The sequence below is a fragment of the Homalodisca vitripennis genome, chromosome 6 (genome assembly GCF_021130785.1).
Source record: "Homalodisca vitripennis isolate AUS2020 chromosome 6, UT_GWSS_2.1, whole genome shotgun sequence".
In the NCBI taxonomy this organism is placed as follows: domain Eukaryota; kingdom Metazoa; phylum Arthropoda; class Insecta; order Hemiptera; family Cicadellidae; genus Homalodisca; species Homalodisca vitripennis.
In genome coordinates, this window is record NC_060212.1 from 33974892 (window position 1) to 33991939 (window position 17048).

At 39.9% G+C, this 17048-nt stretch overlaps 2 protein-coding genes across 10 annotated transcripts in view; one reads left to right on the forward strand and one right to left on the reverse strand.

Moving 5' to 3' along the window:
* The window catches only part of LOC124364251 (nuclear factor of activated T-cells 5), a 114029-nt gene that overhangs the window by 57299 nt on the left and 39682 nt on the right, over positions 1-17048 (forward strand). For 7 of the 9 annotated variants that reach the window (XM_046819579.1, XM_046819581.1, XM_046819583.1 and 4 more), the window contains one exon: positions 3663-3776. In XM_046819579.1, coding sequence (XP_046675535.1) covers positions 3663-3776 — 114 coding nt within the window. Of the gene's footprint in view, positions 1-3662; positions 3777-14468; positions 14551-17048 lie in introns of those variants that run through there. The other 2 variants (XM_046819586.1, XM_046819587.1) reach the window with 2 other exon arrangements.
* On the reverse strand, positions 882-2293 carry LOC124364252 (26S proteasome non-ATPase regulatory subunit 4-like). Its single transcript, XM_046819588.1, has one exon. The coding sequence runs from the start codon at positions 2155-2157 to the stop codon at positions 1054-1056; it is 1104 nt and encodes a 367-aa protein (XP_046675544.1). The 5' UTR covers positions 2158-2293; the 3' UTR covers positions 882-1053.

Consider the following 17048-nt stretch of genomic DNA (forward strand, 5'->3'; position numbering starts at 1 on the left):
AGTCTATATCAATACAACGGTGGTACTGCCCGTACTAGTGTTTCGAGAACCAGGTACTGTGCAAACGGTGACAGACGTACAGAAGCGATATCAGTCAGTAACAGTGACAGCTCAATCAATAACCGTTCCGCTGGTATCATGTCACTGCGACCCTGGACCAGTCTATATCAATACAACGGTGGTACTACCCGTATTAGTGTTTCGAGAACCAGGTACTGTGCAAACGGTGACAGACGTACAGAAGCGATATCAGTCAGTAACAGTGACAGCTCAATCAACAACCGTTCCGCTGGTATCATGTCACTGCGACCCTGGACCAGTCTATATCAATACAACGGTGGTACTGCCCGTACTAGTGTTTCGAGAACCAGGTACTGTGCAAACGGTGACAGACGTACAGAAGCGATATCAGTCAGTAACGGTGACAGCTCAATCGATAACCGTTTCGTTGGTATCATGTGACAAACGTTTAGAAGCGGTATGAGAAACAGTGACAGTTCAATCAATAGCTTTTCTGCTGGTATCTTGGTACGCCATCTCTGGACTAGTCTCGACCACTATGTTACCAACTCTGCCGGACGCGGTTATTCACTAGGTATAATGGGATTCCGTTAAGTAGAGCGATCAGTCCGTAATTGGCGATCAATTAGGAAATATTGGGTCGTTGACTCTGCTTACTTAGCCCTGTTCTTTGTCGTTCATCTAACCCGACTGGTATCTACGGTTATAGTTGTAATACTGTTCTAAAGCCTATGTTCGTATGTGATAACCATACTTCATAACTGTAATCACAACATGAGTAAATGTGTAATATGTATACGTTCATATTTATGATGTGTCTGTTCATTTGTCTTAGTCACTAGGTACGTGTTAGAACAAGCTGGGATGAAAGAAAATTTAATAACTTACCCAAAATTGAAGGATTCCTTCGCGATCGTCATAACGTTCAGTGTTTAAGAATTAAATTACACAATTATTTGAATTACCATAATTGAATTTTCATAGTATCACAAAGTATACGAGTAAATACAGACAATTTATATCTATAACTGGTTATTTGCGACCATTTTGAGACCTATTGTTCTTTTTTGTTGATTGTTTGGCTTTGGCAAGATCATCAAGAGTCTGTTGCATTTCCTCGCTCTGTGGATCAACTCCGGGCAAGTTCTCCAGAACATTCTGGAGAAACTCTGGATCGTCGATCCCTTCATCAGTCTGTTCCAGTTCCGTCGGTGTTTCGGCGGTCTTCTGTTTCTCGTTCTCAGCAAGCAGTCCTTGTTGTTCTCTCAAGGACAGTTGCATCGCGAAAGCAATCTGTTCCTCTTCAGTCATTTGGGCAAAGTCCGGAACCTCCTGCTCCATGGACATAGCCATAGCACGGTGGAGTGAAGCTTCCTCGTCGTCTCCCTCTTGGATGGTTTCAAGTCGAGTTGATCTTTTATTCTCGGCCTCCGCCCTTCTCGTTGCTTGCTCCTCGCGCTGCCTCTGTTCCTCCAAGGAGATTCTCAACGCCAGTGCGAGCTCTGGATCCTCGTAAGAGTCCACCCCAGTGCCGAAGTAAGCACTCCCCATACGCTTAGCGCCGTCATCGCTTATAACGGGGGAGGAAATGAGGGCTTGGGTCAGGTGGTTCCCGGAGGGCACGGTGATCAGATGACTCCCGCCCCCGTCCTTGCCGTTCAAGGTTTCCACAAACGAAGACAACAGTTCCGTGTTGACGATTTCCTCCCCGAAATTGACAACGTCGACGTTCACCTTTTCTTTCTTCAGTCGTTTGGCCAATTTCTCCAGTTCCTGCTTCTCGGTCTTGAGAGGGCTCCCGACGAACACGACTATGCGCATCCTGTGGTTCCTGCCCTGCCTGTGCTTCAGAGCCAGTTGGGCCACCCGAACTCCGGTCACCACATTGATGGTTCCTTGCGGTTCCAGGTCTCTCAACTTTTTCATGAGTTTCTCAACGTCAGTGATGAAGGTTGACAGCACCGTGACGTTGGCCAGGGTGAGCAGTCCTACGTTGTTCTCTGGGTTGAGTGACAGTTTTGATGTGCTCACGAATCTGACGGCGTCCTCCTGAGCTCTCAGTCTTGTCGGTGAAAAGTCTCCATTCCGCATGTAGTCACTGTTGTCCACACATATCATTGTACTTTCAAGAACCATTTTGGTCACTTTTTTAAGTTACGTTCCTAAAGTAGTTTTTTTCCGATAGATTCAAGTTTGGTTACAACGTAAATTTATTTTTGTTTGTGAGCTCCATCGAACTAACCAAAACGTTTCGAATCACAGCTGATTTGTTTTTCTGTTTACATTGAATTTGTTGTGTCCACGTTTGAAAATGAATTTTGTACCGCCAGTTAGGTGAATTTCTAATTTATCTGTTGTAATATTATTAACTGTACAATTAAAATTAACTATCTATGAACCTATATATCTTCATGACTACAGCCGTAGTTACTAATTTTATACTAATTAATACTTTATAGAAATGGCATGTGTTCATTTATAAAAAATTATCTGCTTTAAGCGTTAATATTAGGTAAATCCAGACGCTGTTCGAAAACCAACTTATATGTATTTTAAATCAAATCACAGATACACAATATTGAACAAGGTATTTTATGTTGTGGGTTCGTTCCAAAACTTCCTACTTTAAATACCTGTAATTTGTAATGAGTTGATGATTACCAGGACACAGTTATTGAACATCAAGCTGAGACTTAACACAAGATAGAGCTTGAACCGCCAAGCGTGAATGTTGTGGTAAAGCCAGATACAGATTGAACCGCCAAAGCGTGAATGTTTTGGTAAAACCAGACACAGATTGAACAACCAAGCGTGAATGTTATGGTAATCCAGATACAGATTGAACCAGCCAAGCGTAAATGTTGTGGTAAAACCAGATACAGATTGAACAGCCAAAGCATGAATGTTGTTTACCAGACACATATTGAACAGTCAAGCGTGAATGTTGTGGTAAAACCAGATACAGATTGAATACCCAAGCGTGATTGTTGTGGTAAACCAGATACAGATTGGAACAGCCAAGCATGAATGTTGTGGTAAATCAGATACAGGTTGAACAGCCAAGCATGAATGTTGTGGTAAAACCAGATACATATTGAACCGCCAAGCGTGAATGTTGTGGTAAAACCAGATACAGATTGAACCGCCAAGCATGAATGTTGTGGTAAACCAGACACAGATTGAACAGCCAAGCGTGAATGTTATGGTAATCCAGATACAGATTGAACAGCCAAGCGTAAATGTTGTGGTAAAACCAGATACAGATTGAACAGCCAAGCATGAATGTTGTGGTAAATCAGATACAGATTGAACAGCCAAGCATGAATGTTGTGGTAAAATCAGATACAGATTGAACAGCCTAGCGTGAATGTTGTGGTAAAACCAGATACAGATTGAACAGCCAAACATGAATGTTGTGGTAAACCAGATACAGATTGAATAGCCAAGCGTGAATGTTGTGGTAAAACCAGATACAGATTGAACAGCCAAGCATGAATGTTGTGGTAAATCAGATACAGATTGAACAGCCTAGCATGAATGTTGTGGTAAAACCAGATACAGATTGAACAGCCTAGCATGAATGTTGTGGTACACACCAGCTCCGAGTTGAGAGTGTAGACTGACCAGAGTTCGTGTTGCAGGTGGAATGGTCAAGCTGACGGCGGGCCTGATGACTGTCGTTCCTAAGAGTCACCGCAAGGTCATTAAAGTCGCCAGCAAACGACCAGCCGCCATCCTCAGAGCCCCAGCATCAGGTGAGTCGCCCTGCCCTGGGCAGCGGGGGTACGATGGTGGTGGCAGTAAGCCTTATACGCCAATAGCCATCAACCGGCAAGGGTGCAGGGACGTCAGCATTTTCTGGAAGTAAGATCAAGGCACCTCTTCGGGGCATTGGGATTATCCCACAAGGATGCTGCCGAAGAAACTACCGTAGTCTTGAAACTGTTACGCGCCACGTGGTCTGATGTATACGTCATTGTTGGCACGGCGTGTCTTTGTGTTCGAAGACCAAGGTGTTGCAAGAGACCACGTGTCGCATAATAGGCTTCGCTAAAAACCACGAGCATTCCTTGCCAGATAAGGGATGTTCCATGGAAGAAAATGGAGCATCCACGACTTCGATTTTGGCTATTTAGAAATTAGTTGTATCGCAAAGTTTCAATCATGTAATTCAATTCTTTCTCGAGAAATCCTACGGAAACCAGACAGACAGACAGACAGCCAGCCCCTTCGGTGGGAGGCTTAGCTGACGCTCAGCCAAAAACAGAGCAGAGATCCCAAAATATGAATCTAAGGATGTGCTCATAACTTTTCACCAAATGTAGAAGCTCGATAAGCTGTTGAAACGCACAAAAAATACAATAAGTTATGTTTTATTTTTAGGTTTGAAATGTAAAGTTGATAAAACCCCTCTTCTCGGTAATGATATAAAGCTATTTTAACGGATATCAATACACAATTAATGTTACGTACACGATATGGCGGCGTGCGCTGCAAGGTCAATAAACTACGAGCATTATAGGGTTTTCAGATTAAAGTGAGTTCAAACTTCATATCACACTGCTAATTTATTTGTGTAAAAACAGTGCACTTCATCGCTAATCACAAAAGCAAACTTTACGGAAATGTGAGCAGTACCTGGAATTTACTTTTTGACGGAGTTACATCGTATATTATGTATTAGGATTGTGAGTTTATATCTAATGCCCTATTCCCCTACGTCACTATATGCTGTTGTAGAAGCATAGCCTCTATTAAAAACAGAATAAGAAATTAATACATCGCTATTGATTTTATTTGATTCACTGGAACGTTCTTTTAGTACATCAGGATTTTGTCTATATGGTCATAATCTAAGATTATGTTACTTTACATTGCACTATTATATACAGGCATCTATCTGCGTGCGTTCTTATCTTTTGAAGTGACTTTCCTACAGTACATCATATTATGATATACTTGAATAGTAGGTTTTAATATACAGTCTACAATCAATTGTGTTCTCTTAAGATAATGAGATCCGACCTGTAAAATTCTTATAAATTACGTCGTATTACGGTAAATTGGGACCCTACTGAATTACATTGTCTATCTGGACTGCGGTTTTGACTACAATCTCTTAAGAGTCCAAGAGCTAATTTACAGTGTGTAAACATATTACCTGGTTTTTCTTGACATCGAAACGGGAATTTCCACTAAGTCGGAAACCGTCCGTCAGCCGCGCTGGTTTTGGTGGAGGTCAAAATATGAGGGTAACGAAAGGGTTTAAAAGTATGAAATGATAATTGATTCCTTAGATTATATTTTTTCTTTGCTTTATACAGTGCTTGCTTGAAACAGACCGTCAGACAAATATATATATATATATATATATATATATATATATATATATATATATATATTATATATATAATGAGAGTCACCGGTGTTTGGGTCTGTATAAAGTTAGCTGATGCTAATTTTACACTAGTTTACGTGTGTCTGACGGTTGGTTTTAAATGATTTAGGTTAGTAAAAATGATAGTTTCATATATTTAACCCCTTTGATACGATCTCGTTTCGACCTCCACGAAAAGAAGCGCGGCTGACGATCGAATTTTGTCCAAGAAGAATGTTTTCTATCGATTTTAAGAACAATCAAGTTGTGTGCTTATACAATACAAATTGGCTCACTGCCCCTTGACTGCAAGAGTCGTTACATAAAAGCAACTATGATAATTGTATGAGTTGTTAATAAATCGGATTGATCATCGATACCGTATTTGGTACAGTATTCAATCGAGTGAATGATTTGCGTACTCGCATGTCCACTCTCATCGATACCGAATTTGGTTGAACACTTGGATTAAATACAGTACTAAACCGAGTGAATGATATGTACTCGCATGTCCACTATCATCGATACCGTATTTGGTCGAACACTCGGATTAAATACAGTACTAAACCGAGTGAATGATTATGTACTCGCATGTCCACTCTCATCGATACCGTATTTGGTTGAACACTCGGATTAAATACAGTACTAAACCGAGTGAATGATATGTACTCGCATGTCCACTCTAATCGGTACCGTATTTGGTCGAAAACTCGGATTAAATACAGTACTCAACCGAGTGAATGATTATGTACTCGCATGTCCACTCTCATCGGTAACCGTATTTTGTCGAAAACTCGGATTAAATACAGTACTCAACCGAGTGAATGATATGTACTCGCAAGTCCACTCAAATCGATACCGTATTTAATTAAACACTCGGATTAAGTATAGTATTCAAACGAGTGAATGATTATGTACTCGCATGTCCACTCTCATCGGTAACGTATTTTGTCGAAAACTCGGATTAAATACAGTACTCAACCGAGTGAATGATTTTGTACTCGCATGTCCACTCTCATCGATACCGTATTTGGTTGAAAACTCGAATTAAATACAGTAAACAACCGAGTGTATGATTTTGTACTCGCATGTCCACTCTCATCGATACCGTATTTGGTTGGACACCCCGATCAAGTACAGTGCCTTCTCTGTTACCCGTAATCATCGAGGCAGCGATAATTAGTTCAGACCTCGCGTCCGTTAACAGGCCAGAATTCGGGAAGACGCGTGCTCAAATGGGTCAGAGGTCAACGACCCTTGCACTACCGGCAGTTACCGTAATTGGTTAAAGGTTTACTGTAGCGACAGAGCTGTTGCAGGTTGTCGAGTAGACCGAACTCAATTAGTGAGATGCAAATGTCGCTTAGTCACGTGGTAGGCGCGTGTGTCCACAATACGCACGTAGGCCTTACATCGTCTCCGTGTCACTCGCTGTTACCTGCGCTTTGGCTGTGGTACATTTACACATTTCGTTAAAAGAAATTCCGTCTGAAGTCGGAAAACATGTGATTGTTTGCAGACCTTTTGTTTTAAAGTCTAAATCTTGCAACCAGTGCACTCTTTAAGATCTTTGTTGTCTCTAAATGTATAATGTTGTTTATATTTTTATTTTACAGAATTTCTGAATACATAACGCTCTGAAACGTGACAAAAGTACGGTAATCCTGTCGCGTCTGCCACTTTTATTTTGTTGGCCGGTGGTCGAGCCAGTAAGGGGTCCCAACCCTCTTTTTTGTTCTCGGCCACAGCTGGTCTTGTCTTCTGCGATGGCTAAGTTGTAAACCTGTTTGCTGGATCAGCTGTTTGATTATTGGTCATTACCTTGTTGCTTTTGGAATGGTTAGCAAGAGGTATTTAGCTCTCTCTTGTCCATCATCAGTCTTCGGATGAAGACGTCAAATACCTCCGTGGATAGTTTCGTTCTTCAAAGCTGGCTGCCCCGCTCCCTATAGCTCCCTGCAGTGTTACTTCAAGTCCTTGCCCTCCAGAAAAGGTTCACGTACCTCGTAGTTTATTATAGGGCCCAGTATACGCTTTCCAAATTCTGTGCAACCGACGCTTAAATTCAACCCCAAATATTACAATCCTTCTCTGATTAGTGTTTTTTTTGTTCACTTGTTACAAAACATTTGAAGAAATACTACTCCTAAAATTAACCTTTGCGGTTGCTTCCGGAGAGATAGGATATTCAGGTTGAAGGAGAGGCCGTATCCTGCCGAGATTCTATGAGAAGTAATGAGGGGCACTGTCTAAGTCATGTCACCTTTGAAGAAGGAAGGTTTGCTCTATTCCAGCTTCTTCCAGTCCAAGTGGGCAGGAGGAAGTACTACCAGGGGAGCTCCTCTCACTCCAGCAGTCATACTTTGCAGTAAAGTAGATCTAGATCGATCAACCCCTTCAACGCAATACCCTTGCCTTTTTGTCTGCAGGATACCTCGAGATTGGAGTGAGCGAAACTTCAACTTCAGTTTGAAGTTTCGTGAGCAATCTCAGCAAAGCCTCTTACTCGTCGTATTCCTACCTTGTACGAAATCGGAAAACAGATCAAACTCAGTCGAATCCGATTGTGAATATATTGATTTTTCAACATATTCTGGTTTGTAATGGTTGGAAACGAACATTAAAACAGTGAAGAAACACAATTTCTGAAGCTAATTAATACGGCCCTAGGGCCAAGGCCGGTCACTTCGCTTTGTATTCAAGGCAGCCTATAATAAACTGAAGTGTTCTAAAAATAATTTAAACATATGTCTATTCTTAGGTGTGTGTTTACTGTACGTGAATAATATTGAGTTTTTCATGCCTCTATCTGGAAGTGTGCACCATTCTTAACGAATTACTCGGGGCATTACAACATTGCACTTTTCAAATCTATACTTCGACTTCAAAAGAAGGCGATTCGAATAATTGTTAACATGAATTTAGAGTCGTACCTGTTAACTGTTGACTCTGGCCTGTCTGTACATCCTGGAAACAGTTTCATTCTGTTTGTCCAAATGTACCCTGATGAGGGGCCGTGACGTGCATGGATATGAGACGAGAGGCAGAGACAACTACCGTTCTGGAAGGCACAGAACGGTGGTTTATGAACACTTGCCTTCGCAAGCAGGTGTCCATTTTATCAAGAGATTGCCAGCACCAACGTCTAAGGCGTTAAAACCCGTCTTAAATGCTTTTTATCGTCAATGGCATTTTTTAATGTCGGCGAGTGTTTGGTATGTAACTGGGAGACCACCCGTTTTGAAAACAGACCCTAGCGTTGAAGACGGTGTAAATTGGCGAGTGAATGAGTGCAAAGTTTGTATGTGTGAATGTGACACTGTGGTATGATGGCAAAATTTTATACTAAATGGCTGACTTTTACCATACAATGTGTATTGTGTACGGTAATAAAAGGTTTGAATTGAATTGGATACTTTACAAACCTGACAATTTAAACACATCATTTGTGTTTGTAAATCTGATTCAGATTGCAGCAACATTCCGAAAAAATCCCTGGCTCTCCTACTTTAAGCTTGCTTCTAAAACACTTTTAAGAAAAGTTTTCATTCGCAACGTCAAGTTCTTACAAAGGGAATGTAATTATTGTATGCATTATACGTCGATGTCGGTAAATCAATCTTTCGTCCGTTTTATTCGCTTCGATTAGAAGTGCAGCAAATATAGGTAACCTTGCAAACCAGATGAAACATCTGGAAACATTAAACAGACGGACTGTTTGGAGACGAACCAGAATGCTTGGATAATTTCTAGAGTATTTTTAGATACATGATTCTCCAAGTGCAGGCAACACTAAGAGGCAAGCTCTGTGTTGTTGACAAGAACGAAACCAATAACTGTCGTAGGAGCCTAATATAAAAGTGTTGGAAACACGATTTATATCTTTCTATAATATTAAGAAGTTTTTCAGAACGACCAGTATGATTGATTAAACTCGCACAAATAATGTCAAATATCTAAGAAAACAAACTGTCACAACATTCTAACCAACTGTAATATTTTATAGCTTTCTATTAAACTCAATGGAAACGATAGGTCATTTTAAAATAGCATGGTATAGTTAAAAAACAAGACCTGAGTCTGGTGAAAATAGTGAACTAGTGGTTATTGTAAACAATAGTGAACAAGTAAATAGCAGGATCCAGTTAAAAAACAATAGGACCCAGTGGAGACAGTAAGGCCCATGGAGACGTTAGTGCTTGTTGTAAACAATAGTGTCCAAGTAAATAGCAGCATCCAGTTAAAACAATAGGACCCAGTGGAGGCAGAAAAGTCCAAGGAGACGCTAAGTGCTCGTTGTAAACAGTAGTGTCCAAGTAAATAGCAGCATCCAGTTAAAACAATAGGACCCAGTGGAGGCAGTGAGGTCCAAGGAGATGCTAATGTTCGTTGTAAACAGTAGTGTCCAAGTAATTAGCAGCATCCAGTTTAAACAATAAGACCCAGTGGAGGCAGTGAGGTCCAAGGAGATGCTAATGTTCGTTGTAAACAGTACTGTCCAAGTAATTAGCAGCATCCAGTTTAAACAATAAGACCCAGTGGAGACAGTAAGGTCCATGGAGACGTTAGGTAGTGCATATTGTAAACAATAGTGCACAAGTAAATAGCACGATCCAAACAATAGGACCCATTGGAGAATATCTATATTAACGTAGATTGAAAGGCCTTAAGGATAATCCGGGATCTTCGGCCCTTTATGTGACTAGAGATATATGGTAGCATTGTATCCAATCAAATTCACAATTACTCGTTTCTGGTCCGTTTTAAGTTTTCTAGCTATAATCCAACCAAGGCTAACACGTTTTTATGTAATACTGCACATTCCTTTTGCCTTATCTGGCAAAGATAAATTACAACTGTTACGTCTGCGGGTTCTATGAATAATTATTCGATAAAAATACTCGATGTTGACGCAAAATTTAAGTAAATAACAGTTCGTCTTGTAGAACACAGTTTTTATTAATCACACTAAGCTGTTTCACGAATTCAGACATATAAGGGTTTCTATCTTAAAGACCCAATATGGTACGGTACTGCAGATAATGTATTCTTAACTTTGTTTAAGACGGCAATATTCGAATTAAAGCTTCAAAATAGTAGGAAACTATTTTCGACTGTAGCTCGAAATGTAACGCGTTTTATTATGCACAGGGATCAAGAAGAGCAAAGAAAGGAGATGCAAATAAATATTTAGGTGGGACCTAAGCAAAGAAACGGACAAGAATTGCTTGTATTATTTCAGTACCCTACTTAATTTTGTATTCACACACTAAAATATCGATTTGAAATCATATTTTCAAATATGAAAATAATTATTACACCGACATAATTAATTACACTCTGGTGTGACTAATGTTTAGTGGCTTCGTCAAATTATTGTCACAACACCGAGTGCAAATACGTAAATATTGTTGTTGTTCTCAAGAAGCCAACAATGACGCATTTATCAATACACTGTTTTAATCGTAAATACTACATTACAACTATACGTAAGGAATACGGTCCTCACATGACGGCTTCATTCATCTCATGCGTGGTAAAAATACAATTTACGCCGACTCAGTGCATTCCAAACTGTTTTCACTGGATCAATCGGCGTTAAGATTCCTGTCGGTCGGTTACTGATGTGACTGTCGCCAGTGTGTATATATGTATGTATATATGCAGCCAACGTGAGCACACAGTTTACATGTTTGGTTAGTTATCTAATCTGTCGGCCAAACAGGTGACGTGTGCAGTTAACGCGCTACTGCCAGTGTAGCTGTCGTTGTTTTTGTCCCCGTCACCACCATCGCTTTGATGATCCAATTGTCTCAATTGTGTATAGTCTAATTGTTCTGTATGTACTGTGAAGTCGCTGGCGTTCAGTACAGCGTGTTCCTCGCCGCACTCGTCCGCTCAGTAACGTCCCTATCTATTTACAGCGCGGCGCTGGATAATGTGAATATCTATTTACAGCGCAGCGCTGGGTAACGTGAATATCTATTTTTATAGCGCAACGCTGGATAACGTGAATATCTATTTTCAGAGCAGCGCTGGATACCGTGAACATCTGTTTACAGCGCAGCGCTAGATAACGTGAATATCTATTTACAGCGCAACGCTGGATAACGTGAATATCTATTTTCAGAGCAGCGCTGGATACCGTGAACATCTGTTTACAGCGCAGCGCTAGATAACGTGAATATCTATTTACAGCGCAACGCTGGATAACGTGAATATCTATTTTCAGAGCAGCGCTGGATACCGTGAACATCTGTTTACAGCGCAGCGCTAGATAACGTGAATATCTATTTACAGCGCAACGCTGGATAACGTGAATATCTATTTACAGCGCAGCGCTGGATAACGTGAATATCTATTTTCAGAGCAGCGCTGGATAACCGTGAATATCTATTTACATCGCAGCGCTGGGTAACGTGAATATCTGTTTACAGCGCAGCGCTAGATAACGTGAATATCTGTTTACAGCGCAACGCTGGATAACGTGAATATCTATTTTCAGAGCAGCGCTGGATACCGTGAATATCCATTTACAGCGGAGCCCTGAATAACGTGAATATCCATTTACAGCGCAGCGCTGGTTAACGTGAATATCCGTTTACAGCGCAGCACTGGATAACGTGAATATCCATTTACAGCGCGGCGCTGGACAACGTGAACTAATTTTCGACACATATCGTAGCTGGTGCGAAAAGTCGATTCAATGTGAATGTTGAGTTTTTTTAATCTCGTCAGACGAACATGACTCCAGATTCCAAAGTAAAGTCTGTGATAGCGTCACATTTCAGACGCTGCACTAATGGGTACATGAGTTGGAACTAAACTTAATATTAACATTTAACTAATTATGTTCTTTTTCTTATCCCATATGAATGACTAATTCCTACTGAGATGCCTCCGAAAAGGGTTTAACTTGTAATAAACATTCCCAACTTTCACGTGTGCAAGGTTACGTTAATCGAGCAAGTGATCAATAATGTCAGATTTAAATTGTCTGCTTTTATTTATATAGATGTTTATGATATTCGCGAACATGTCCAGTTGAATAATTAAATGTGCTGTCTTATATGATAATAATACTTTGGAGCGGCTAGCTGTGGTAATTGAAGGATTGTAAACACGCGCACTTTCACAGATAGCCGCCGCAACTTTTTTTTAGGCACTGGCTGTGAGTCAATAACAAAATTGTTACCGTGGCTCACAAAAAGTGCACAAAACTATTGTAATGCATCGGAATAATTTTATGAAAATATATTGTTTCCGTAGCAAATATAAATAAGATGAGTCTAAACACCGCGTAAAATGTTAACGTTTGTAGTAGATGTATCACAATTATAAAATGACCCTATACTAAATGCTACCTTTTACTATTCATAAGTACATCGTATATAATATATATATATACATAATAGAATTTAACATGTATAGAATTAGTTCAATCACACTGGGGACACACAGGTATATTCATGTCAGAGATATTTATAACCCCATCCGTTCGGACCTCTCCTGAGTTCGCACCTGGATCTTCGGGTGGAAATTATCTGAGTGAAAGGTGAAAGGAAGTTGCCCGGTGTAATGATTGACTGACAGAATTGATTAAAAGACACTAGCGATAAGGCATTTTTTTATCTAACTCAAAGTCTTAGCCGCTTAGCTGTCATGGCCCCTATGCTCTCCAAATAAAGGTGGAACTGTAAAAAACAGTAGAAGTTTTTTGAGAAGGATTAATCGATTTGTGCATTGAAAGTATATTCATGTCAGAGATATTTATAACTTTCTGGAGGAGTTGTAATTAAGCGATTTCATGACTCTCGGTTCCAGAAGGGATATTCGGAACATCGGAACCGAAAAACTGTGGTCAGGATAATTGCAAGACCTCTTAATCCGCGGATTGCAATGTTCACTCTCGATTCCAGAAGGGATCAATTCGGGACATCGGCACTGAAGATTGTGGTCAGGATAATTGGAAGACCTCTTAATTCAGCGGATTGCAATGTTAACTCTCAATTTCGATTCCAGAAGGGATCAATTCGGGACATCGGCACTGAAGATTGTGGTCAGGATAATTGGAAGACCTCTTAATCCGCGGATTGCAATGTTCACTCTCGATTCCAGAAGGGATCAATTCGGGACATCGGCACTGAAGATTGTGGTCAGGATAATTGGAAGACCTCTTAATCCGCGGATTGCAATGTTCACTCTCAATTTCATGATTCCAGAAGGGATCAATTCGGGACATCGGAACCGAAAGATTGTGGTCAGGATAATTGCAAGACCTCTTGTTCCGCAGATTGCAGTGAGCATAAGAGACAGTTCAAGAGGTTGCCTAGCTTTTGAAGACAGTTTCGGTACTGTCATTATACACGGGTTCCCTTAAATTAATTATGGGGGAAACCTGTGATTTTTGGTATATCATGTATACACTCTCATGTTCATTCCCATTGTACATTAATTTTACATAAGCACTCTTACGTCATGACGAGAAAGTGCAAAATATTTATAAAATATTTTAAGGCTAGTTTTTACCACTGTAAATCTGCAGACGATAATTTAATTTTGGCGTACATCAGAAGCTGGTCCATGCGAACATGAAATCTTCGAGTGCTTCAGTGTTGAAACAATGTAACCACTTGTATCGTACAAAACACATTCCTTGCGTTCGGAACAAATAATCTTTACAGGCGACCCGTAGATCTGATAAGCGGGTTATCAGCTCAAGCGTAGCGTCGCCAACGATATGTGCCATATAATGCAGTTGACCTTGTTATCACTGACGTTATCTCTCGTGCAACCTTGGCGTCGGCGTTGTATAATAAATCTGTCACAGTCACGTCGTATAAAACATAACCTAACTCCTGTGGCGCCTCGCCGTGTCGCGGACTAGTGCCGGGGTGAGGTTGAGGAACACGAGGCTCTAAGTGTGACTAACCGTGTACCGACCGATCAACACGGTGTGTTCCGCCTCAAGTCGATATCGGCCGTGTAGACTTACTGGATTATCTAATCTTGCGATGAGGACGTCGAGTGTTCGAGTAGATGCTGCCAACGATGTGGACAACAAATGAGCTGTGCGAGTTGATTCATGCATCATACTGTGTTGTACCTTCCAAGAGGTCGGTATTCGTTTCGCCTTTCGATCCGGAAGTGTTGTAAGTGACCCTCTTTACTAAACTGTAAAGTGATACAATATTGTAATGGTTTGCGAATATGCTGGATATCTCCCTGAATGATATGGTATAAGCTTGTACACTCAGTCGAAATGTAGTTTGATCTTTGTTGAATCAAATCAAAATTCAAAGCAGAAACGTGTTGTATGTATCACACCATAACAGTTCTGGAAGCTCCCGCCAATTTCCAAAGGGCGCTAAGATTTTGCGTGCATGCGTGGGGCTGAGATTAGGAGCTTCAGTAGTCACAAGTACAGCATATATCAGATATCTTCACTGGTTTGGAAGAAGCACTTGAGCAAAGTTATTTTGTAGTGAATAACGATCATCGATAGATGTGAAATTCTTATAGTTCACTATTAAGTAAGCTCTTAAAAACTTATTACCGTTTGCGTCATGTTATTAGAACGCACATGTGCTAGCAAGTACAAAATAAGGGGAACATGGATAATTTGATCTACTTAATTTGAAATCTTTAATAGTTTTAACTATTTTTCTTTCCCCAGCAGGGATCACTTCTGGCTGGTTTATACCTTCCAGTTGAACCTACCATTGGGCACAGCAAAAACTGATGTGTCACTTAAATCTGGCCAACCTTATGGATGTCCAGGAGCGGCACATCACTAACCAAATGTCGAAATTCTTGGGTACAAGGGTAATTCAATAGGTCTAGTCTACTGCAGGAGATGACTGTTTGACTTGGTGGGGTTCGTTCCTTAAGTGTCAGAGGTTCTTGTTAGCCTGGACCCCAGGGTGTGCCACACCCTGCCTGCTTTGACTGGAGAGGTTGGGTTCAGAGCTGGCCTCCTCTTCTTCCAGGGGGACATGAGATTAGTGCCCTAATTCTTTCTCATGGATCTTGATAGGAGGTGGCCCCTACCCTCTAACCCTACCCATCCTGAATATCCTGTCACTCCAGAAGCAGCACTAAGGTCCTTATAGGACTAAGTGCAATTTATAAGCTTCCTGTCCAAAGAGAACAAAAAAAAGCTCTTAAAAGTTCCTGTCCAAGGCTTAAGAACAGCTATCGAACTTTAACATTCCAGGCGAAAAGCTCACAAATTATGACAGTTCTGTCCACCGTCTATTGTATCAATTTGCCCTCCTTTCTCTGAGTAACAAAATTCTCATTTAGACCAAGGTGTGATTATAATTAAGAAGTTGAATGGGGATGCCTTTTTTGACTAAATGAGAAATAGTTAAAGTGGTTGGTAAACCACTTTTTTTTGTTTAGAAATGCAGCACTGAATTGAACCGTTCAATTTTCAGTATTATGTTGTATTTCAATTTGACAAACATACGTAATAGTTCACAAACACTACATGTCGATATCCTTCACACCTGGGCTACACAACTTGTATACAGTGTTGGAAATCCCAGCCCAATCAATTAGTAGAGACACAAATAACAGATAGCCTTAACTCTGTTGATCTTTTGGAAACAATTGAAAGAGCTGAGGTTTCTCTTTAATTTAGAGTTTCTGGTGCAGGTATCTAGGGTTCTCTTTCGACGGGAGAACTTCTTGAGCGTGTAGTTCCAAAAAACCATAAAATTACATTATAATAGGATACAACCATTAGAAACCATTAGGGTATAGCGAGCTAGTTGAGTGGAAGGAATACAGTGGAAGAAGATTTAAATACTTTTAGAAGAAAACTTAAGACACACCTAGTTGTAAAGGCTTTATATTCTTTTGATGAGTTTAATAAAACGTAAAAATAAAATTGAAAGCAAAATAGTTTGTAGTTAAATTTATGCTAAGAACAGGGGTTTTGTATATATTAAAAACTATAATATCATATATAACCTTTCATAATATCTATATATTTATTATGCAATTATAATTTCAATAAAGATTGAATTACAAAAAGTACTTGCTTTGCCGGGACTCGAACCCGGACCTCTCACTTGCTGGGTGAGTGCTACCACTACACCACAGATCAGTTACTTTTTACGATTCAATTTTTGTATGTTTCTGTCACATTTTGTTTAAATAACCAAACTAACATATGGTTGGAAGACCAAGTACCTGGTCAAACGACTTTGTAACATTAATTAGATTTGTATAGATGGTGTTTGTATGTATGTAAAAGTAAATTTACATGTATACACATTTGAGTACTGTTGTTAAATACTGCTTCATGTTTATATGATTGTGTTATGTATAATATTGAAAAGTGACACTATGTAATGTAACAATGTTTACAGAATAAATAAAGATGATTCAATTAAATTGAAAGTAGAATTTCAGAAGATTAACTTTGTACAGTTGTACATTTATCTCTGTTATGATTTATTGGTCATATTATGTTTTAAATATACTGTTATCAAGTGTGGTAAAGGTTTTATGGCTGAAAGGGCAATTCAATTGGTTCTGATCTTTTATTAAAAAGTGTTTAATCATTTAGAATTTGATATTCGTGCAGTTAACAAAAGAAATACAGTAAAATCATAATACGAGATGAAATGGTTCTCCCAAT

Excerpts from the sequence above, each read along its gene's own strand:
- LOC124364252 (XM_046819588.1), bottom strand. The coding sequence starts at position 2,157 with ATGGTTCTTGAAAGTACAATGATATGTGTGGACAACAGTGACTACATG.